The 24385-nt window shown below is 41.4% G+C and overlaps 1 protein-coding gene across 1 annotated transcript; it reads right to left on the bottom strand.

Moving 5' to 3' along the window:
- Window positions 1-782: 782 nt before the first annotated feature.
- TOMM70 (translocase of outer mitochondrial membrane 70) lies at window positions 783-24368 on the bottom strand. Its single transcript, XM_074807190.1, has 12 exons — window positions 24079-24368; window positions 15662-15835; window positions 14294-14420; window positions 11660-11769; window positions 9644-9792; window positions 8279-8486; window positions 7581-7715; window positions 6290-6397; window positions 5450-5566; window positions 4488-4585; window positions 3885-4007; window positions 783-2926 (listed from the first exon to the last, which is right to left on the bottom strand). Exons 1-12 carry the CDS (start codon window positions 24334-24336, stop codon window positions 2773-2775), a joined length of 1761 nt encoding a protein of 586 aa, XP_074663291.1. The 5' UTR covers window positions 24337-24368; the 3' UTR covers window positions 783-2772.
- Between the last annotated feature and the right edge of the window lie 17 nt (window positions 24369-24385).

The raw sequence follows: 24385 nt of genomic DNA, 5'->3' as shown, positions 1-24385 counted from the left end.
ACAGTAATGCCTGTTGTATGGGGCAACCACTGCAGCTGGAAGCCTGGTTAAAGCTGCATCAAAAGCTGTTCTTAATAGTTTCAGACTAAGTTACAGTACAGCTTAGTATATGTTTCTTGCCTCTTCCCTTTCAGTCTGCAGTTAGATCCTAGAATTCAAGTCACAACCTCTAATCTCCCTTTTGGCAGACTTGTCTCTAACATGATCAACAAGGATTGTACAGGACCCAAACAACTCTGTGTAGAAGCAACTTCCCCCAGTCTCTAGGATACACCAGGTTTATCCAAGTCATGAGTACTAGCTTCCTACATTATTCCAACAGATCCATTTTTTTTTTTAAATAGCAGTAATACTTGTTTCACTTCAGCTCTTGATCCCCACTAAAGAAAGCTTTTCTCAAAGCTCACATGCACACCCCGCTAAAAGCAGAACCTCAGCTGTATCAGCCATTTAAAAACAATCCCCTTCACTAAAGGGATCCACCTGCATACACACATTAACAGGGTGTCAAACCACTCCAATTCCCAGCTCTCCTGGCTGCATTTTCTTTCCTCTGTTATCTTCAGCTCTCAGGACGACACCTCTGTGGGTGATAGAAGTAATCAGAAATAAGACTTGCTAATTCCAGGTCTCCTCCTCATTTTTTCTAAAAGGTTGAAGATGACAGGGAGTCAGTCATTACTGGTTCTTCCTAGATTCAGAGCAACCTCAAATAAGCAGAGGGAGCAGCACTGCAGAGGACACCTGCATCAAAACCTGCTCTTATACATGTCAGAGAGAGATACTTGAAGGTAATATTTATTTTTTCAGTTTACAGGTGATACGTCATTTACAAAAAAAATTACAGACAATGCATCCTTTCAGTGCAGTTTCAAACTAGTTCAAGAACAGGCAAAAGTCTGTGATGATTTGGAATGCTAGTATTGGACAGCACATGCTTTTTTCCCTTAATTGATTGGGTGGGGTAAGGAATGGGGTACAGGTAGGGTGAAGAGGAGAAAATGCCAATGTAAATAAGGCCATGCGAATAAAAACTCCTCAGGAGAACAGGACACACCAGTCAGCCTGGCGTATTTTTGTTCTCAGGTAGTTGATGCTGAGATTGGAAGTTCCAGAAGACATCTCACACTTGTGATGTGCAGTGCCCTTAGAAGCTGCCGGTACCTTCCAGTGCCTTCAATTCTACCCCCACGCTATGATTTCAGATCACCTACTAGCTAAAACACAATGATTACATCTTTATGTCTACTCTCCACCGTTTGAATTCTCGACTGTAGTTGCTGGAAGAAAGGAAGGTCAAGTTGAAAATACAAGCTGCTGCTCTATGGTGGCAGAACTAGAAAATAAGACAGTTTAACCACAGCATGGTTCATTTCTTTAAAAGATGAGATACATTAGACAATTCAGCACAAGCACATCTATGAACTCATGAATGGAAAGAAGCCCAAATCAGTGTATCGTAAATGAAGCTACATCAGTTAAGTATCTGCATGAGGTTCATCCAGCCACGTCAGCCCAGGGAGAGGCAAGATGGACTGACTGACTTCCACACCTGAGAGCTCCACCCAAAGCAAGAGAGCCCTCTGTGAAGTTCCTAGCTAGAGGAACATGGTTTATACTGGTATTTATTAATTTGCCAATCTGCTATGTGCAGAAGAGTTGCTTCCTTTCTACAGGATTTGTAATCTTGGACAAGACAGGGCCTAAAGACCAAGGAAACCAGTACAGATTCTAAACCCATTATTTGAAGTTGCTTTGTTCCTTATCTCACTTAATCCTGCAAAGCGGCTACTGCAAGGAGCAGATCAGAACGCAGCAGCCTCTAGAAACTGAAGAGAATTTAGATGGTCTATTAGCTTTTACATTTAAGTAAGAGCGTCAGAGATTACAAAGATTATATGCAAGCATGACCTTACCTTGGCAGCTCTACTCCCAGCAGCGCTTTCTGTTTCTGAAAGTCCCTCTGAACCCTCCAGAAAACTCCCTGTGACATTCAAGGAAGTACTGCTGCACAGGAACACGGCCTTTCTCCCAGTAAAACCAACACTGAAGCAGTGTTACCTGACCTCTCTCCCCAGCCAACCTTTCTACTAGCTCTCCTATACGCTACGGCTTTCTGGGGGGAGGATAAGGGCTATCAAATTAATTCCCTAATAGCTGCCACAGGACTATTTCTAAGTTATGCAGAGGGTGGGAAGGGCTTTAAGGGAAGATTGTGCATGCTTGCTTATATGTACAGGGATTCTCTCCACATCTACTGACTTAAAAAAAACCCTCTATTATTAAACAGTTTGAAAATTAATTTTTTCCTTTTTGCAAAATTAAAATCAACTCTTGAGGATTAATTGCTTATAAAAAAAGAAACCTATTTTACAGCACTGACTAGTATTACCTTTAAAATCAACAGGAAAAAAACCCACATGCTGTAATATTGTTTGATAAAGCAAAAATCGCCCACAACATAATCACCCAAAATGAACCAGTGTGAAGTTTTTATTTGCATGGCCAAAATATCTTCCTTTTGTTCCTCTGCAACCTTATTTCCCTTAACACACTTTAAGGTTTTTGGTGCAGAAAGAACAAGATGCAACACTGCATACTTCCTTGAACAACCACTCCCACAACACCTAAACATTGAACAGATGTAGCAAATGACAACACCACGAACGGGAAAAAACTAAGTTCCACCATTCAACATGGTCTGCAACAGCGTCTTTAGGGCTGGCTGAAGTGGGCAACTTCACTTTAGAAGGTCATTTCCTCCTCATTTCTTTACAGTGTCGGTGGTTTCAATCCATACTTCTTTGCAACTTCTGTCTGGGCATAGGCAGCATCACAGAGTGAGTAGAGGTGGGCCATCTCCATCTCAGATTTGGCCAGGTTGATAGCTTTGTTGAACATTTCAATGGCTTTATCCAGATTACCTCTGAAATACACCCAAATGTAGTCCAGTTAGGACTGGCAAAGCAGTCTTTTCATCTCTACAGCATCTTTTTTTGTTCAGGACTTAACACTCTCCACTACTAACAGCTTAAAAGGATTTTGAGAGGAACCACCCCGAGAACCTGTGATGATGATGAGCAAACTGAGACAGCTGTTAAACAGCCTTCCTCTTGAGAGCCCCCACAGGTGGTAGCAGGGGATCAAATGTTCTCCACGGGACACCAAGTTTACTACAAAGATAATGCCGGGACAATTAAACCAACTCTCATCTCCCTTGAGAAGAGTTTGTACACTTAAGAGGAAAACCAGCACACACAAGAGGTCACATTATTTAAATAGGAAACGCTTGCAAAATTCCTCACGGCAACAGTTTGTCTGTCCTTTTGATGGCTAGACATGTTTAAAAAAAAAAAAAGACTCTCAGTGGTGAGACCCCAAACTTTTGCACAACTGTAATACAACGCACTGTAACAGTAGTGCATTGGTCTTTCCTCCTTACCCTGTGAACTCGCAAACTGCAGTCCTGTTGGAAATAAACCCAAATCGTCAGGCCTGGGAGTACAGCTCAGGAGCCTCAGTACAAATGGTCCCCTAAGATGTTTTTAAGGACTACATTAGATAGGCCTAGTAATTATTAAGGAAGTCACTTTAAATGCAGAAGGGATGTATTTAAACATACCCAGACTCTGCATGTTGTCCAGTAAGTATGAAATTGGTGAACACAGGAACTTGTCAGATCATAAAGCAGAACTATGCCACAGAGGAAGGAAGGCTTTGCCCAAGAGCTACAGAACAGAAAGCGGGACTTTGGGTAGGAGCTGGCCTTACACAGCACTGGGGGGGAAGATCTTAAGGAAGACACAAGATCCATAAGGAAATCTAAAGGACTACTGTAATTTCAAAAGTAACTAAGAACTCTTAACACCGCAATTCAACATTACCTTTGCACTTCAATCGTTCCCATGGTTTCATATGCAAAATCACATTTGTTATCAATTTCAATGGCCTTGCTTATGAGTTCTAACCCTTTGTCTAAATCTTGCTTCCACTGGAGCTGAAGTAAACTAGAAGAGAGGGAGAATTTAGAACAAACTTCACATACTCCTCACAAAACCCTGATCATGTAAGCAGAAAAAAAGATCCCAAATGTTAGACAGTAACTTCATGGCTTTTAAAAACAGGTATGTGAAAGTTGCTTCCAATAAGGCATGTTACCAGTTCAATGGCTCTAAAGAAAAGTAAATTCCTCCCAAGAAGACTTGTTACAAGTTGTTCTATAAAAGAGAAAACTTCAGCCCAAAGCTAAAATTAAGATAGGGCTAAAGTAAAAGTCGGATGTACTTCAAGTAGATAGTTAGGAGCGAACATTAATCAAACTTATTTACAGTTAAGAGAAACTGTAGAAATACTTTTAACAGCACTAAGGTGTTTCCACAAAGTTATTTCTCTCAGCTAAACTTCTAAACACAAACATTCAGTTCAGGTTGATTCATATAAACACGCCAAATGCCCTTGACTAAAAGAATCACAAACTCGGTACGTACCCTTTATGAACGTACGTAGTGGCGTTGTCTGGCTCGAGGTCAATGCATTTATCATACATTTCATCAGCCTTGCCAAACTGCTGCTGGTCAGTTAGGGCCTGCGTCGAAAGAGAAACCTCTACGTCAGTGCGCAGCAGAAACATGCCCTCTGCGCTAGGCTAATTCTAATTAAAACCATATCGATGAGGTGAGACTGGATATAGCTCTCTTATCGTAGAGCAGGCCAGGCACATCAGTTACCAGAGTCAAGTTTCAAAATTGAGGCTTTTTAGAAGAAAGCTGCTGGGCTTTAAGTGCACAAATTACTGATCGCAGTACCATCTGCAATGGGAGATCCCCTAGTGCAAGTAAAAACATTCTGAAAGTCTGTACCTGAAGTCTCAACTTCTTCCTTTTTCAAATATACTTCTTTCAAAAGGAAAGGCACCCATATTGCCTACCTACTTAAAATAGACATCTCTTTGTACTAGAATTTGAACAAAACATCTCTTCGTACTAGAACCCACAGCATGTTTTCTTAGAGAAGAAATGACCATCTCTGTCACAAGCGTACTCCGAACATCTGTACTAAACTGTGCTTGACCAGTACAGGCCATTTGTAGCAGGAGGAAACCGCTACCCTAGTTCCACGCATTTAACTCCCGGATTACCTACAGAATCCCCGACATCCACCAAGTGAGATGCCACACGTGTGCAGGGATTCAAGGGGAAGTGTATGCCAGACCTGGCTCCTAATAACCACCCTTGACTCTCATCACTTACATTCTGCTCCACCACTTCCCCCTCTACTTCCTCTACCCCAGAACACCTATACCCATAAATTTAGGCAGCTTATTAAAGACAGCATGTGTTATCTCAGGACTTATTCTCAAAAATCTTATTTTATTTGAAGAAGTGTTTGTTATCTGAGAGAAAAGGTGCAAGAGAACGCAGCATTTTCTTTAAGAGAGAGAAAAACGTACCTGAGCGTAGAGTGCATAGCCTTCAGCACACTTTGGAAATTTTTTAATGACATCTTCAAAGCCTTTCATGGCTACTTGCACAGGCAAAGGATTATTTCCTGTATAAGCTTGGCGATACTATTCAAGAAAGAAAAATTTTAAAAAGAGAGAAAAGGTAAAAAGGGGGAAAAAAAAATAATCAAACATCACCCAAAAAAAGGCTCATCAGACCTCTATGCACTTCCCCAAGAGCTGCATGCTTCGTAACAATTACAGGTTCCAGAAGGTGCCGTGCCTGTACAACCTACCAAATCTGTTTTTAGGAACCCACCATGTGTCCAAGTCTCTGCTAGAGTGGACTTGGAGAGGAGAAGGGGTGAAAGGAGGAAGCCGTAAGGCCTGAGAGTTGCCAACAGCCTCCCTCTAGTTCTAAAGCCTAGAAATTCCAAGCCTAGAATTCCTCCTTGTTCCTAACGCGCAAAGCCGTCCTCGGAAGATTCCTGCACACAGAGGCATTGTACTAGCTTGAAATAGTTTGTTTCCAATTTCTTGAAGATGACTGTTTTCCACAACATTAAAGCCTTATTTAAATCAACTTTATGTGATACAATTAGCGTGAAGATCTGTGTTCCTCTACCACAAAACAGCAAAGATGACAGTTGGAACAACATTTCAAAATGAAAGCAGCAAACCCTGACTCCAACTGAAGAAACTGTTGCATTATTTCTTTACCTTATAATTAAAAGATAGTTTGTTGCCCTACTCTTCCATTAAATTGGAATAAATCAGAGAAACACAGTACGTTTTCCAGAACTCTTTAAAAAGAAAAACCACCCAGATGAACACCAGCATGTTACCTACCAGAGCGAAACATTTCTGTGCTTGAGCCAAGGCAGAATCCGGCCGCAATCGGATACATTCATCAAAGTCTTCCACAGCCTCTTCAATTTGGTCAAGCAGGATTTTCAGCTAGCCAGAATGAAAGAAAATCCTATTTCTATATTTAATCTGTGCTTCAGACACTTAAGTGATAATTCAATGAGGATCAGTTACTCAGATCACCTCCAGGTCAGTTTTAGAACTTCCTAGAAACCTACAAAACCCATGACTAAACATCACTGTCATGAAATAACAAAGCCCCCAGTGAAACTTTGGCTTCATCACAGAAAGGCCATGTCCACCTGAAGGGACTGAGAACACGTGCATTTCAGACTGCTGCCATTACTGCTTTAGCATTATGTCCAGGCTCCAAAACTATGCCGTATTTTCTCAAGTCACTTTGCCTCGCTGTAGTTAACACCTGTGGACTATTTGCATGTTGAAACATTCTGGCTTTCCCAGCTCACATTTCAGCGTTTTGGGTTGTTGGGTTTTTTTTGACATTCTCATTCCTCCACAGGAGTGGAGCTCACTTCATCATTCTTACTTTACTACGAAGCTACTGTAAAACACGGATTTTCAATCTGCAGAAAACTTTCATTCCCTCCAATCAACACGTTAGACTGTTCTTATTTCTGAGCACTAAAGAGATCTAACGAATTCACGGAGAGAGGCGCTCGATCCGTGGAAGTCTTCCTTATGAATACAACTTAGCATATCTGCATACGGTAGTGTTTCCTTTTTTCTTCCAGCACCTTTTACATTACAGTTCTATGGAAGCAGGCCTCTCTAGGTCTAGAAATTAGTCAAGAACACAGCAGCGTGACAAGCCAGAGTGGGATGAGCTGAACAGATGCAAGCCTAGGCCGCAGTGCTGCAGATGCTGAGTTACCAGGCACAGTTACATCTGCTGTAACAAAGCTTCCTTCTGTGCAGATGATGCTCTGCCATACCGGGCCCCTTCACAGAGCAGCTGGTATCTGCTGTCAATGTACACAAGCCCTAGTGCTTCTGAGCTGGAGTTGGTACTGATAGAGGGCTGAACCTCTGTCCTCTGCGTTATTTCCTACAGCTACAGAAACAAACTGCTTCTGCCTGACCTGAACCTGAAAATTAGACTGTGTGTTTATTCCGCAACAGTTCCATATTAGGAGTTCAGGTTTTTCTGCCACAAACAGTATAAAGTGTCTCCGATGATGTACTGATCTTTATTTTTCTTTTAGTATATACTGAAACATTCAAGAATTGGGACAAAATCTCTAATGTTTCTTACTTGTCCTCGATGGTGATAAACATCTGCATTCTGAGGGTCAATATCAGCAGCCATGTTAAAGTCTTGAGTGGACAGCACAGGTTGCTGCTGCTGCATGTACATACTTCCTCGTTTGATCAGAGCGTTAGCTCGGAGCTGTAGAAAAGGTTCAAAGAAGCATTAGCCACCCCAACATCCCTCCAGATTTAAGGCTTTGTTACAATTGCAGTAAATCTTTCATTTGACTGGTTTCTCCCACTGACAGATTTCTTTCATTCTAAGCAGGAAAAATCTGATATTGACACTAAATGAATCAACTGGAATAATCTCAGTGTATTTTCAACCCCTCCAAAATCCTTTAAAAGACAGGTTCCCTATGCTTACAAATACATCAACATTTTCTGAAGCAGTTCAATATGCAAGTACGATTAATGTTTTTCTCTTATCTATGAACTGATTTTCCAGACTGGATAAGTCTCCATTCAACTTCCTCTGTTCTTTAGTTTGTACTACTTAGCATAGCTGTCTCAAAAATCAACAAGCCCTTGAAAAAACAATTTGTCAGGAATAAAAAGACAAAACAGTAAATAAACCAGAACACTCCCACTAAAGTACCTGAAAACTCAGAAAGACAACTTCTTCAACTATACTGCAAGTTCATCATCTAACTTCTATGTTTTCTTACTCCAAATTACAATCCAGCCGTAACAGATTCTTACCTTCACATTTGCATCTTCCATGCTGATGACCTGATCTAGGTCTGGCTTGGCAGCATTTGCATTGCCAATAAGTAAGTAGAAAGTAGCTCGCAGAAGCAAAGCTTCTGCCATGTATTTTCCCTTTGCTTCAATTTCTTTTGTGCTTTCACTGATAATTTTGTCATAGTTCTCTTCTTCCATATATTGCTTTGCTCTCAAATAGCCAGAGCTGTAAATGATGTAAGAACAGTTGTATATATACATGCATTCACTGAACACTGCAATTTCAATTCAGATTTTTCATTCAATCATAACAAATACTAACTTTTGCTATACTCAGTTACAACAGCAGCATAATAAGTTACAAATATTCCCTAGATGAAGCCATCGCAGACTGAAAACAATTTAGACAAAGAATGGCCAAATTACATTGGAAATAAAGAAGAAAAATGTTTTAAAGCTCCTGGACTTGAGCTTCGTTTGTCCCTTGAAATATTTTTTTTCACATTAAGGACAGCGATAATCTCTGCCTTAAAACAAGAGGGCTGGGATGGAATCCCAGGTCAGAAAAGAGAAATATTAAACCTAGCAATGTGCAGTTTATATGTGGAAGAAAGGATTTCACAGCAAAAATTACAGTAAGCACTGCCTTGTCCTCAGCTAAGTGTCCTGAATTCTGCCTGTAGATCAGGACATTCTATCTTACTTTAGGGGGGAAAAAAAAAAATCGTAACGCTGTTTGCAATGGTTTCCATACTGAAAGCAATGATATTTTCCAAAAATAAACTGGAAAGCAGCATAGTAAGTTAAAGCACCATTCCTATGGTGCTCAAGCTCCACTGAAAAAAGGAAAAGCTCATGCTTTCCTCTGACAGAACAAACCTCTCATTTATGTGCAATTTGATTCCAGAAAGGTAACACACCCTTTCAGCCTCAGTGGCTGTAAATTCAGTTTTCATTAACAAAGAGCCTCTTCCTAGCTTGTCTTCTCCCTTCCAATCCTAAGACTAACTTTCCTCTTCCTTAGAAACTCTCCTTCAGTATAAAACATTCCTTTCTCCAGAAGCATCACTCAGCACTCTCCAGTCCTCCCACCTCTTAAGATTTACCAGGACACTGTAGTAAATAATTAGCATATCTTCCCAGTCTCGTTGTCCTTCCTCTGTTTAGTGGATCGAACCCACCTATAGTTTGGAACTAGCCAGTCAGCTTTCATAAAAGTTTTGGTTTTAATACTGATCTCTTTTCATAGGCTCGCTTTATTACCACAGGACTTCCCATGCCAAGTACTATAAAAACAACAGCAAGTTACACTGAGCAGAACGTCAAAATCACTGAAAACTTAATTCCAATACCAAACAATTCCCAACTGTACTGCACACTCACTTTTCTTTTACTTCAGAAGCCTCTCCCTCCTTATCCTTATCTTCATCTGATTTCTCACCCTTAAGCAAAGGTTGGGAGATTATATCGTCTGTGAAAGAACTGAAGTAGGATTTAATGAACTGTGGTGAGGGCATCAGAGGCTCACGATTCTGAAACAGAGAAATGTAATTTCAAGTCATTAGATGGTAAGATCAGATGGTAAATATGGAAATGGATAAACAAATGTGATTATAAAAAAATGCATTCATGAAAGAACCCATGTATGACTTTCCACTATCTCATTTGATAGTCTTGTTATTTTTGATTTGACAGTTTGACATTTAGGGTTTATTTAAGCTTCGGATCACAACGCAACACCCATCACCAGTAGAAATAAAGTGAAGATATTCAAGGGAGGAGGGAGATAGTATCTTTCTGCATGTGTGGCTAGAAATGAGGACTCTCAGGATATCGTAAGACATTGGATAGATGTACTGACGTGCACATAAATTGGGTGAAAATTGGTGTGCGTGTAAATCGGGTGCAAAATGCAAGCTGGCAGTTTAAGCATGAGCCTAAATTCAAGTAGACCCCGAATGGTAATTCACCCTTTTCTCCAGCTTGCCCAAGAGGAGCTGCTATCATTCTAATGAAGATTAATGAGGCAATATCCTAATTCTACATGAAGCTTGGCCCTGATACCACACATTTTTTACTTGAAGTCCCAGAAGCAACACCTCTCAGGTACAAAATCCGTTGTACAGATGAAGAGTTTCTTGCTCAAAATGAACACTGCACACAAGAATTACAACTCAATCTCTCCTGCAAGAAAAGTCTGAATGCACACTCCTGAATCTCTCTATTAAATTCTATCGTAATCCTGCCTATTTGAAGCACACCTATTTTATGATGCCACCACTAACAGCACAGTTCACTTTTTGTTACTTCAACACCACACAGTCATGTGAATTTCTATAGGAAAGAAATTCAGCATCTCAAAACCAACATGGATTTCAGTACTTCAACCACCGTCACAAAAAACAAGCAAGGAGGTTTTAATATCAAGCAAGAATATTTTAATACCTGTCCCAACGTTTTTGTGAGCCTACAGCCACATAAAATGACTGCTCCTGGCTACCCCTATACTTCCTTAGCGCTCTCTTCTGCAGTTTCCAAAGACATCTGAGGCCAAAACAGAAAAGTACAAGTCCGAGCACCTATTTACAGAAAGGGCACAGAAACAGCCTGCGACTGCCTGTCACAACTCGCCGGCAGAAGTACAGATGAAGGCAAAATTTTCCAAGACAGAATCAGGAAGTCTGACCACTAATAAGAAGACGCATCGTTTTTTCTTAAGCAACGCTTTTCTGTTTTTCTTACTTATTTAACAAAAAACCCAAAACAAAACAGGAAACAAACGAACCTTAAAACAGCATTATTTTTCCACTTTCTAAAATGTAGGAATTCTGCTGTCAACTTAGTCCTTCCAACATGAAACTTCTGTTTATAAAACCAAGAATAACCTGGGGGGAAAAGCCCTCAACCATCATTCTTCTCATTTTAAGCTATTCATTACACATGGAACCAACAGTTTTATGCTTTTTCAATTATTATTTATAAACCTTCCTATCTCAACACACATACCTAACTCAACCACCTGATGTGCAATGGAACATTTGGCTACTGCTGTTCCAACACATCCTGTTTCCATTATGTTGCAAGTCCAGAAAAGGCCCATGTAGGGCAGCACACCAACTCTGGGTGTCTCCTGAATGTCAGAAATTTGATTATTAAAAGGAAACAATTGTTAGAAATAGACTTCTCTTCCCTACTGAGGTTTCAAACACTTTGGACCAGTCCCAAAGGAAAACAACACCGGTACAATAGTAGCTTTGTGCAAAACCATTCGTGTCAATTCTTACACTTCAGCAGATGAAGACAGTGACTCACTTCCAACAACTGAGAGAAAACCAACAATCAACATTTCACCCACCAGTCAGGTGAATCACAATTTGTCAGCAACATCACAAGTCCTACCTTGTATTTCTCTTTGGCCTTTTCTTTTCCAAGGAGTTTAAGAACTTTATCAGCTAATAACATACTTTGCTGGTTTTGGAAGGCTTCTAAAATGCAGACTGCAGTGACATCTAGGAAACAACATACAAAAGTGAGATTAAAGACAAATTCTGATAGTCACTGGAGTACACTAAAATGTGCTGCTGCCAAACTAGTACACATCCTGTTGGAGGGTAAAAGCCTCTGTTTCCAGTTTGCTGTATTTACCATGTTTTCCAAGATACAAATTTTTATCCAAAATGATCTCCTTGTGATTCTTTGTGACAGTGAATGAAGGACATTGCATTTATTTTTATCTTCATGTTTTTATCTAGAGACAAACACACTTAGATGAACAGTGAAAATGTGTACCTCCAGCAGGGGCTTGCACCATTTGGAAACTTTGAGGACAGTAATTATGTTCATACTATGTTCGCATTAGAAGTGCTAACGCAGCTTCTCTTTTGGGACTGGTCCTAATTTTCTACTTTTAAAATTCATATTCAATCCCATCACATCTTGCTTCTTCCTCAGTTTAAGAAATCTTCCCATATTATATCTCAAGTTTTTCTGCTCACCTCTGTGACTTTAGAACAGAGCAAGTTTAAGAGAAATACCCTTCTGGCCTATTTGAAGTGCTAGCCCATATCTCATCACTTCCATTCACACATAGAAGCCTCTGCATATGTTAACCCATTGCTGCCTGAATCACGCTTTGCAGCATGAAATGTGCTCTTATGGTATATTGACGTTACTTTTCTGGATCCTCTAGTTAATGCAATACTACCACTGATTTTTCCTATTTAATTTTCACTCTAAACATCAGTGAAGATGAACAGAGTTTGGACTTGAAATTCAAACAGTGTATTGTTTGAATACACCTGAAAAGCAAGCGTCTTACCCTGCTGTTTTAGTGTAGTTTCTGTAACTGTACACTGCTATAGGTACTATGATGCCATCGTTTATACAGAGACTCCCCACAACTCTGGCATGGTCAAGAAGCACATCAGAGTCCCCAGGAAAATGCAACACACCAAGAAAGAGCCTGAAGGGCAGCGTCTGGTAATACTGTGCTACACGGCCTTAGCAGACACGCCTTGTCCAGAGCGGGCAGCTGTAAGCCAGTGCCCAAACTTGGGTGAAGCAGCAACGTCTTCCCAAATTATACTGCCAGGGAGCACTGAAGGGGGTTTTTGCTGGTGGGGGTTTTTTGGGTTTGTTTGGTTTTGCTTTCCCCCACTACATGGACACAGCTGAGTTCCTGGGATTGTACTGGCTATACGTGGTTGGCAGGGAAAAGCAGTATTGTATTAGAAAACCAGTGTAGTTCAGAAAAACCAAGTGATTTCCAGATCTGAAAAAACTGCAAGCTAAAAATCAAACACAAATCAAAGTTAAAAATAATTGCTACAAACATTACTGTTACTAACATCAAAAAGGAGTTACACATTTAAAAGCTATCTCACTATGGCAAGGACACTTTATCTCTCTTAGGGCTTTTATCATCTCTCAGTTTATCGCAACCACATAAGGTTTAGATTTTATTATAGCACTCCTGAAGTACAGCTGTTAGTTAATCAGTGATTGCAAAGAACTGCACTAAACGACCTAAGTAGTTCTCTTCTAGTCACTATGGTCTTAGAGGGGAGAAAGGCACTCTGCCAGCGGATAAATAAATAAATAAAATTTCCACATCTTATTTACCTTCTAATTTAGCAGACCTAATTCTTAGTTGCTACACATAATGAAACTAATTTAACAGTTAGATTTGCCAGTCAGAGCGCTGCCTTATTTTCTGTCCTCCTTTGATAATGAGCGTAACTGAAAATTTCATTTGCCTTTTAACCTTACATCAGCAGGAATGATTGCACTTGACGAAATTTAAATGGGTCCTTTCAAGCAGTGTCCCTTAGTTCAGAAGCGCCTTCAGACAACACACCTGACCTGCAGTTTCCTGGCTTCTCAGTCACATCTTCCTGACAGTTCAAAATCTGTTGTTAGGAATAGTATTTTGCAGGATTTGACACACTGGTTGCTGCCAACTATATAGTGTTAATATTAAAAAGAAAGGTTAAATCTGTTCCAATTTTCATAACATACATCAGAACAAAATGCTACTGAACCCACTGTCCCTTTTATACCTGCAAAATGCATTTAAATTACTGTAATACTCCTGTTTCTGACCATGTACCTCCACCTGCAAAGACCCCTTGGTTTCTGTAGCAGTACCATTTCTCTAAAAGAAACACAGGGAAGAAAGTTTGTTTACTCTACGGAAGTAGAATGACTGTTATCTGGGTTATCCACTCGGCATGTTCGATGAATTCTATTCTAAAATGCAGGGAGTTTCCTGGAAAAAGAATACATTGAGTGGCTGCAGTAACATCGATTTCTCAGCGGCTATTTCAGATGTAAGCAGATGACAGCTTGAAAAATGGGAAAAGGCTTCTTCTTAAAAGAGAAGAAAATGTATTTGCAGTAGCTATGAATGGTTTTAAATAAGTAATTCTGAATTACCGTAGTTACAGAAGTAAAAACAAAACAATCCCAGAAGTTATCCTCTCCAAAGCACCCGAGCTAATTCCACTTTTAATACACACATCTGGAGACACTCACCTTCTAAACACTCCTTCTTATTGTCTAGCTTCTCATGAGCCTTTGCACGTCTGAAGAGAGCTTTTACATACTTAGGATTAAGCTCAACAGCCTTTGTGCAGTCTTGAGCCACTTCTGTCCATTTTTGCTGTGGGTAGAAAAAACACACAATGAGAGAGGCCCTACTCAGCTGCATTATGTTGCTTTTCACTACCAACTCCAGGGTCATGCCCACCTAACAGCAGCTGCAGTTCCCAGGGCTCTGGTTCTACCTGCTTGCTTCTATTTCTGCAAGTTTCTCAGTAAGAAACTGCCAGGCACCACTGGAAGCCACCCGCACCAGAAGAGCCACAAAACAGAAAAGGAATTCCTACAGAAAAACGAAACCAGACAGTTGTACAAAGCATATGGGAGAAGATGATGAGTTGATGCGAAGATGTCTGCAGGACGTAACACTGGGACTGAAAGACTGGTACAAAACAAATAGAAGAAAAAAGATGAAAACATAATGAAAACCAACAATTTTAACAAAGTGCTAAAACACTTCTTAAAAAACAAAAATGTTATTTCCGTTTACTATGCTATGTTACTACAAAGGGATGAGAAATGAGTATGTAGGAGTCGAGCTGGTCAGGAGTAATGAGAACTATAAATTCATTTATCTGCAAAATTGATTATCAAAGCAGGCTTTTCTAATAACTGAAAAAGAGGAATCACATATATTTGGGATTAATTATGGCACAAATTAGTGTTATAAGTAGCATTTGATTAGACAAGAACTGTTTTATCTCTCCTCTTAACTTTCAAGACTAGATTTCTCTCATCTCACATCCTCTCACTTCATACTTGAGACCGTACAAAGTCAACTTCTCCACTCCTTTATACAGCTCACCAACTTGACCTCATAAGCAAATCTACTGATACCTTAATAAACAACACTGGTTGACTTTTGAAACTACTATCAAGTATATTCAGCTATCAAGTAAATGTTACTTCCACATGTGCAAAATTTAGGTCTTGGGCTTTAGTAGGATTTCTGTGATTTTTTTGTTTCATTTCTGAAGTAGCATCCTTCCAAATTATTTGGCCTTTCGCCTAACAGTTTAAGAAACACTCTAGTAGAGAGAAACAAAATTAACTTATATACAAGAAAGTTGTTCCAGAGGATAAGAAATTAAAACCTTGTCTTACAAGAAAGGGATACATAAGATAGACTGAGAGTAGTTAACAGAAAACAACTTTATTTGTATCTGGAAAAGTATGACAAGCTAGTGAAAAACAAGGCAACAGAAAGATCCCTCCTGGGATCTTTCAATGGACAAAAGTGACAAAATACACAATTTATAAAGCAACTTTAGAATAAACACATGATTATCTTTAATTTCTTACCAGTTGTTCATAGGCAGCAGCTCTATTTTGATAGAAGGTAGAAAGATCAAGGTTTTTCTCAGGAGGGCACAGGCTGATAGCCTCAGTATAACACTGAATAGCTTGCTCATATTTTCCTGCTTTAAAATATTTGTTTCCTTTGTTCTTAGCTGCTTGGGCTCTATCAAGAGGGCTCTGAAAAAGAAAATGATACATCAGTTCAAATAAGAAAAGCATCACTGCACACAAACTACACACTTAAGGGGCTGATCTTCAAAGATACAAACCAGATCTGAGTGGTAAACTCTAACCTAGACTTCTGAAAATCTCATGCCTTTCATTTTCTGGAAAAACTCAGAAGATTTTCTTTTGCAAGTATATCAAATACAGAACAAACTTTTCAAAAGACTCACTATAATGGTGTTAAACAATGCAGCGATTTCTCTTTGGAAAGCTGAAGAGGTTTTAATCTTACATGGCTGGTGATCAGAAGAGCCCATGAGATAAGTTATTTCTCCAAAGACTAAATATCTGAAGACAACAAAGCCCTCAAAGCAATGCAAATAGGAAAAGTTTCCTACTGAAATACACATAGCTGTAAGCCCAGAGCTGACTCAGCAGACCATGAATTAAATATGGAAAACACTTTGTGGAAAGACCTACTGAGCAAGACAAATAAAACCTGTAGGGAAAACAAAGCTGTTCTGCCTTCCATACACTAGACAAATTAACTAACTTTACAGCTAACTCCTCTACAGCTTCACACAACTTGCTTCATCCAACCGCTAACACAAAGTGCTGGACCATCATGGTCTGTCATTCTTAGCAGAGGATGGCAAACTGCTAACTGGCCTGCGACCCTGCCTGCCTGTCCACCCTCTGCACTGCTGCAGAAACCACCGTTGCTACCTGCAACCCCTAGATTTACACATCAGTTATCAAATGTTGGGGTTTATAAGGAATCAGATGTTAGAAGTCTCTCTTTATCAAAGGAGTGCGACCCACGTTCAAGAAATAGAGAGCTGCAAAAGATGCTAACATTCATCTTCTGGATTTCTGCTCCTCCTTCACAGCCTAGCTTCAAGGATCAACATTTTGGGGCAGTTCAGACCAAAATGAACAGAGGTATGAGCACACATGCCATCCTACCAACCTCTCCGAGGAGGGAAAGAGTATCAACTGGGGGCAATAATGCTTTGAACAGTAACTGCAGGATTCACTACATCTCACTTGTTGAATCACATGCACTGAAAAGACCCTCTAGGATTTGCTGGCAATTGTCAGCGCTGCTCTTCGACCGTCCTTCGGCCTCCTCTCCCCCGTCATCCACCACCAGCCCCAAACTACGCTCAGGTTGCTGTAACACAAACTTGAAAGCATCTTTGCATTTCAGCAGCTTCTTTCCCTTAATGTCTGTTCATTTCATGCCAGTCTGATCATTTTTAGCATCTAAATGACTTTTAAAACTGAAGACCTGAAGGGAACCCACAAGCTGCTGTACAACCCCTCTTTTAAGGTCTGGTTTCCAATCACGGCATGAGAGAATCAGGTAATGGGGACCAGTCTCAGTTCCTACACAAAAATAGGCATCCAAATAGAACAAAATTATCCTACAGGCACTCTCCTAAGGAGAGACTGACAAGTGAAACCATATAAGGGAGGGAATTTCTTAAATATCCCTACTGCCAGAAAAGCTCTTCTCTCACGGATGACCAATCACTGGGCTTAACAGGAAATCAAACTTCACCATCTCCATTGTTCACAGAACAAGATAATCTGCATGGCTTTTAATGAGTGAAATTCAAATTGATAAAATATTATTAACTTTTCATACGCTATGGATACACAAACCAGAATTAGAGAGCAAATATTTTTACTGAGAGACAAGTAACTACGTATTTGATAAGTTGTTTCTCTAAAACTTACACCCAAGTCTGAAAAGGTTACATGTACTTCAAGTATGTCCTAAATTTAGCTCCCAATTCAACAACAGTTCTCTTTTAACTAAGGGAAGGGTTATGCATATGCAGCAAACTTAAATGCATGAAAGTCAGCTTGAATTTTCCCTTCTGCATTTCTACAGCAAACCACATTAGAAATGTCTTTGTGAGATAACGCACGAAGTTCAGTGCTGTTCCAATTTACCTGGTACCAAAAAGGAAGAACACAAGATGTGGGCCGCGTTGTAACATTCATACATGTGTTCCCAGTACGAAAATTATTTGACTGCAGAACTTAAGCCAACAACTAGATTACTACTTTACAATCACTGCCAATTCCTTTAGCCCAGGGATCTATTACCCCAATAGGTGCCCCAGGCTGACCAGTCCGTCTGCTCCACCCCACGCACTCTGACAGCCCTGCACCACAGCCCCTGCGCAGAGATGCAGCTACAGCCGACAACTGCTGGATAATACCCAAACGCAATGGCTGCTCCACTCTCAGGTGTGGGATGGGAATTGTAACGGGAAGCAAGAAACTTGTAGTTCTGGAGCTGTCAACTGGTGCTCTGCTGGTTCTTGGGAAGCATGAAGTCTTCAGACAAGCCTAAGTGCAACAGGGACCAAAAACTCCAGAGTATGGGCATGATGCCACAGTAAAACCCATTAAAATCAGTAACTGTTATCAGAGTAAGCTTTGTGTAACAGTAGTAGAACCACGGACCACACAACCAACTATAGAGAAATGACTCTCTGAATAGATCCTAACTCCATGGTTACTCTCTGCTCCACACATTGCATGATGTAAGAAATTTGCGGGTAGGGAGTCAGGAGTTAGAGCCCAACATGCTATCACATAATAAACTCAGCAGTAACGCCCACAGCAAGAAAGAAATCAACTTCTTTTTTGTTTATGCTGCCTTAAACTAGACTCCTAGCTCTGAGATGGCTTGTGTCTGCAACCTTAGTCACACTACTCTGCTATAGTCCTCAGCCTGGGTGTAACACACCAGTGAATTAACGGCCGACGTGTAAACGCAAAGGCTGATACAGCTCTGTATTATCAACATGTCCGTTCTGGTAAGGACTTAGATGAAAAAATAGTCTCTTAGCATCTCATACCCATGAAAAATGGATCCCTACAGACTGCATAGAAATTGTGCATAAAAAAATAATAAAATGGTGTAGCTATGTCTTGAAGCCCAAATGGTGATAAAACACAATGCCAAGTTTTAAACTCAACCCTTTTTTTAAATGATCCTGATGAGATTTATTGTCTTCGCAATCATGAAACTCTTTTACCACAGAAAACATAGCAGAAAATAGTGAATTAATTTACAGATTTGGTATACAAGTCATCAACTTCTGGAACCAAACAGAAACAAAAATACAGCTTTTATTTTAATTTTGTGAAATTTTTAAGAATATTCGTATCCTTTTTTTTCCCAAAAAAAGCTTAGTAATTTCTGTTTAAGTTACATATTCAACTTAACTAACTGCAGTATAACCTGATGAAGCCAAAAACACTAAAAAGCTAAATTTCATCATGACTCTTCTTTTTTTGCTTTGCTATGTCTTTGTTGTGGGGGTTTTTTGGTGTTGTTGGGGGAGGTGGTTTTTTTTGTTTGTTTTAAAAGATATTGAAGAACTCACGTCACATTAGATGCTGCAATACCTTTTCATAGTTGCACAAATAAGAATATGAAAATTAATTCTTAACATAAGATCAGTTTTTGGAAGAGTTTGTCAAACCTTAGATTGACAAAATTTTTAAGCTGCTGCTTCTCAGCCCTCCAGTCCTCCTCCATTGCTACATGAAGGTGTACACAAATAAGGAATGGATTATGCAGGCAAACTTCATTTACCTCATGCACAAGTAATCAAAAAACCTCACACCTTCTTCCATTTTCTTGCAAATGTAATAATTCTAGACACTATTTTCCAATTTCACTGCTTCTCCTCACCTGACTTACTGCCATTCTGGATGTTTTTTGTCCCTAAGGTGAAGGCCCATAAAGAGCAAGGAAAACTCTCAGAGTTTGTCATCTTCTGGTCAAAGAATCTGTGCAACAAGCAAACCAGTTCAATAAAATTAATGGAACTCATAATCAATTATCTGCCGAGGCAGTAGAAACAAATAGCTCACAACTTATCTGCAGTTACATAAAAAATAACATCTCGGTGCCTAGGGCTGCTTTCAGCAGCTGATCACTAACAAGTATTAAACCAGAGTCTAAGCCAAAGGACACTTGTGTGAGAAGCACTTAGTTATCTAGGTAACTAAACAAGCAGATTGACAGCTGTCTAAAGACTAGACAGCACTGACAAAAATTTCTTAACCGTTACTTTAACCTCAGCAAATGTGTTTTCCTCAGAAACGGTCAGAAACTGCACACAAACAGCAACAGACTGCCAGCTGTGAGAATAATAAAGCTTAGTAACCCCCAGCAATGCCAATATGGTTAAACCAGCAGGTTAAACCAGGAGTTCAGAACTTTAGGTATTTGAAACTGTTTTTTAAAGCAGAACAAGAAATTTGCTGCCAGCCAGTGATGACAGCAATTCACAACAGAAGCACGAGCAGCAAGTTTCAGCAGTTTCTTTTGGATGAAAAGGATTTGTGTGAGCCCTTGTCTGGCAGATGACATGGAGGGGATCTACTATTTCAGCCATCTTAATTCAGCAACTTGCCAAAAAAAAAAAAAAAAAAAAAAAAAAGCAGCACCCTGGTCTCTAGACCTCTCCAAGTGAGAGGGCTCTCTTGATGAAATCAGGTACCAAAATAAGGTGTTTTCTGAATCCCTGCTGTTACTGAATACTGATCTTTCCCCTTTTCTTTGACTAACGTTCATCTCAGGTCTTAGACCTATACTGAGACACAATAACCAAGCATAAATGGTTTTAAGACTCTCCTTAGCACTAAAACCACTATGAGAAAAAGTATGTCCACATGAACTTAGATGTAAATTCAGGGCCAAGCAAAGATGTATTATAGTTCGAAATAATTAAGCTCAAGTTTACAGTACAATTTGTCAACGTTCTCCATAGCCACCTTCCTTTTAAATGAGCTTGCCATCCATGCCTACCACAAATTATGACATAGCGCTGAGGGATCTGGTGTAGTTGGGAAATGTCAGTGTGAGGTTAATGGTTGGACCAGATGATCTTCAAGGTCCTTTCCAATCGAGATGATTCTGTGATTCTGTGAAATAAGCGAGCTGCACATGAGCTGCCAAGAGTCCAACAATTGTTCTGCTACTATTATACACAAGCTCAAGAGTTTTCTACACCTGTCCACTACAGCTGGCATGAAACACAGAAAACTTACAGTAGGTCAGTAGTGAGATTTATTAGACAACAGGTGCACAGTACAACTGAAATTACTTTTTACATACTTTGCTTAGATCAATTCAAAGTATCAAGATAAGTACCTAAACAAAGGGGTTTAATTTTTTCACATTCTGATCTAATGTCACAGCAGTGAGATAGGCAACATTCAGCAACTACTATTAAAATAGATACTGAAAAGAAGCCATACACTAGTTGGCTCTTGATCCTGATACGTGCCACCACACAAGCCAAGGAGTTTGGCCATGGTCACCCACCACTGCGCTCGAGGGCTATATCCAGCTGAGAGGAAAATGTGCAAAGACAGTGAACTGCTGTGGACCCAAACCGCTCTGTCTGCACTACATGATGCCACACGGCTGACTAAACAATTTCAAGAATCTCTGCTTAATGCTTTCCTGCATACCAAGAACAGAGGGTTAGCCTACAAACTTGCTGAAAGAGTTAAAGGGTGAGATTTGGCCTATCACAGACTTGGATGAGGAAGTGATTTCAACTCAAGGAGAAAAAAATACCAAAGCAACCAACACATTACTTCACTGACTAACCGGTGCTCGCTCCTGTCAGACAAGAAGGCTATAGACCTGGCAAGAAGTTACCATAGAGTAAAAGAACATGAGTCAACTGGGTATCAATTAATGCAATAAATGTAAAGCAGTTCACTTCAACTTGTTTAAGTTAACATTCACTATAAACTAAGAGAGCATGTAAAAAGCAACTGCAGTTACTGAGTAACTAAAACACATTCCATCTAAATTATAAGAAAGAATGACAACTTCTGTAATTAACAGATCCAGTTTAAATTCCCGATCTTTGGGTCACCCATAGATGCAGTTTTATCATCTGCACTTAACTGGCCCAATACACTTTACTGTGCTGTTGAGGAGCTGTGCCTACAGGAGAAGGAACCTCAAAAGTAGTTCAGCTTTTCCCGATATAGCACCTACGCTAAGGGCTTCTGCCAACACGTCAGTCACAGATCACACACTTGGCCAGCGCATCTGTGCCAGGAGAATCCTCTAGTGCAGACACAGCCTGGGGGAAAAAAATGTGAGGTCTCTGCAGCAGGTGAAAGGAAAGCTTCAACTGCGTACACAATAGTAGAAAGTCTGAACAGTAAAGATTTTAGACTCTGCATATTTTCAAAAGAACAAACAAAAAAAATTCAAGGTCTTGTCTTCAGAAACAGTGAACAGAGCATCAAATGGATACAAAAGCCGATTTAACGAAAGGCTCACATAAAGCAGGCCACACACACAAGGCACACATAAAGCAGCCAAGGGAACCTGCAGACACATTGATTATCCTGCTGCAGCTATATTTTGAGCAGCTAGACAATTATCTCATGTAATCAGGCAAATCTGATACCTTCTACTACAGCTATCCTAGGTAGTATCTCTCATTTCTTTACAGTATGACCAATGACACTTTTCAGGGAACTCTGGATCACACCACTCAACCATATACTTAGACACATAGAGTCTTCCAGTAATTTCATTTGTGGAGCAATGTGAAAGAGCTAGACACACAACATTTTAAATCAAGTGCTACATAAGTGTTTAAAATGTTTAAGAGTGCTAGCTTCAAGTACAACTACAGAATGACACCAACCTCTTGGCAGTAGATCCTGCAGTTCAGAAATACAATCAAGAAACCCAGAGGTAACACACTAACAGCAAAGTCACTGCAGCTACACAAAGGTCACGAGCAGCCTGCAAACCAGAACTCACACGTAGCAAGCACACTGCCATAAATATGCCAGATGCTGTTCCCAGCCACAAGCCAAAGTTACCACAGTAAACAAAGTCTGAATTCGTCCTCTGTACGCTACTTGCTCGGCACTGTTGCCCACAAAGGAACAAGTCACTGCATTCAAGTAACTGCCTCCAGCTCCAGCGTAAATTTTGCAGCTCACCAGGCTCCCAGGAACGCCCGAGGGTACCTGTGATTCACTAGCTTTGGAAGTTGCCACCCTCCTCACCACTCCCCTGTGCTCCTGCCACTGCCCGCTCACATAACACTCATCTTCATCACTGACACGATCAGGGTTAAAACTGAGCTTTTTCAATCTCCTGAAGTTGATTTTTTCTCTCCTGATCACTTCAGACATAAAGTTTAAACCGTGGTCTGACAGGTCAGAGCATTTTGGGTGGCACACAAAGCGGGTGAAGAAAACGCGGCGATATCTTAAGGGGATTTTCTTATCAAAGCCAGTTTGCCAAATCCACCATTTGTCAAGTGTAACCTCAGCTCAGCAACATGACGTGACCATCACGGTACATCTGGGACTGCAGATGTGCAGAAAGTGCATCTGAGAGGCATTTTTCCACTTACAGCTATACAAGAGAATCACGGATCTGATCTGGACTCTGATCTTCCATGTTGTCCTTCAGTTTTTGTACAGACCGTTTTATCTGAAAATTCCTGTTTAAACAGGATCAGTGTAAGTTTTGAAAGCACATCTATTTAGACAGACCCTACTCTGAAGTCCCAGCTGCTTGAGCTGCGCAGCTTTTGTATTTTCATGAAAAATACTTCATTTAGAAAAGATCTGAATTGTGTTCCACTCTGCCATATCCAGCATCTCAGACTAACACACAACAGATCGCTGATTTCCTTTTCAAAACGCTACTCCTGGAAGCAAATTACAGCTCTGGCACCCCTCGGAAGCTGAAGGCCGTTCACCCAAGGTCGCCAGACTCACACCCAAGGTCGCCAGACCCACACTCACCTGACTAGCGCGCACTTCATGGCAAGGTGCGTTCAGGGAGGTACCTTTCCAGGTTCCAGAACTGAACAAGCACACAGACCCGCTCCGAACAAAGCGCTGCCCCCCGCAGCGGGGCCGGGACACAGCCGCCAGCCCTGGCCCGGTGCCGAGCCCCCCGCGCCCACACGGGGCGGGCGGAGCAGGGGAAGGCCGCCCCCCGCCGCAGCGTGGCTCCAGCCCCTCACACGCGTCCGCCGCTTTTCCGGGCCGGGCCCGCGGCCTGCCGGGCCTTACCTCCTGCAGACCGGCCATCCCCCGCCCCCCCGCCGCTCCTGCCGGTAGCAGCGGCGCTTCTCTCCCCTCCGCTCTCCCACAGCGGCGGGAGCTAACGGCGGGGGGGCGGGGGGTGTCCGCGCCAACCGCCGCCGGCGCGCACTCACCATCTCCTCGTGGCTGGGCCCATCGGGCTGCCCGCCGCCGCTGCCGCCGCCGCAGGGCCCGGGGCTCGCCCGCCCCTCGGGGGTCTTCCGCTCGCTCGCGCCCTTGCCGCCGCGGCGGGCCGCCCGCCGCCCCCACAGGTAGAGCGCGCCGGCGCCCAGCAGGATCGGCGCCCCCAGCACCAACGCCAGCTGCCAGCGGGACAGCCCCGTCCCGCCGCCGCCGCCGCCCGCCGCCTCCACGGGCTTCGAGGCGGCCATGACGCGCTCGCACCGCGGCCCGGGGCAGGCCGGGCAGGGAGGGGCGGGG

The sequence above is a fragment of the Strix aluco genome, chromosome 2 (genome assembly GCF_031877795.1).
Source record: "Strix aluco isolate bStrAlu1 chromosome 2, bStrAlu1.hap1, whole genome shotgun sequence".
NCBI classification, from domain to species: domain Eukaryota; kingdom Metazoa; phylum Chordata; class Aves; order Strigiformes; family Strigidae; genus Strix; species Strix aluco.
Note: the sequence above shows the minus strand (reverse complement) of the source record. Positions and strands in the feature narration are given on the sequence as shown.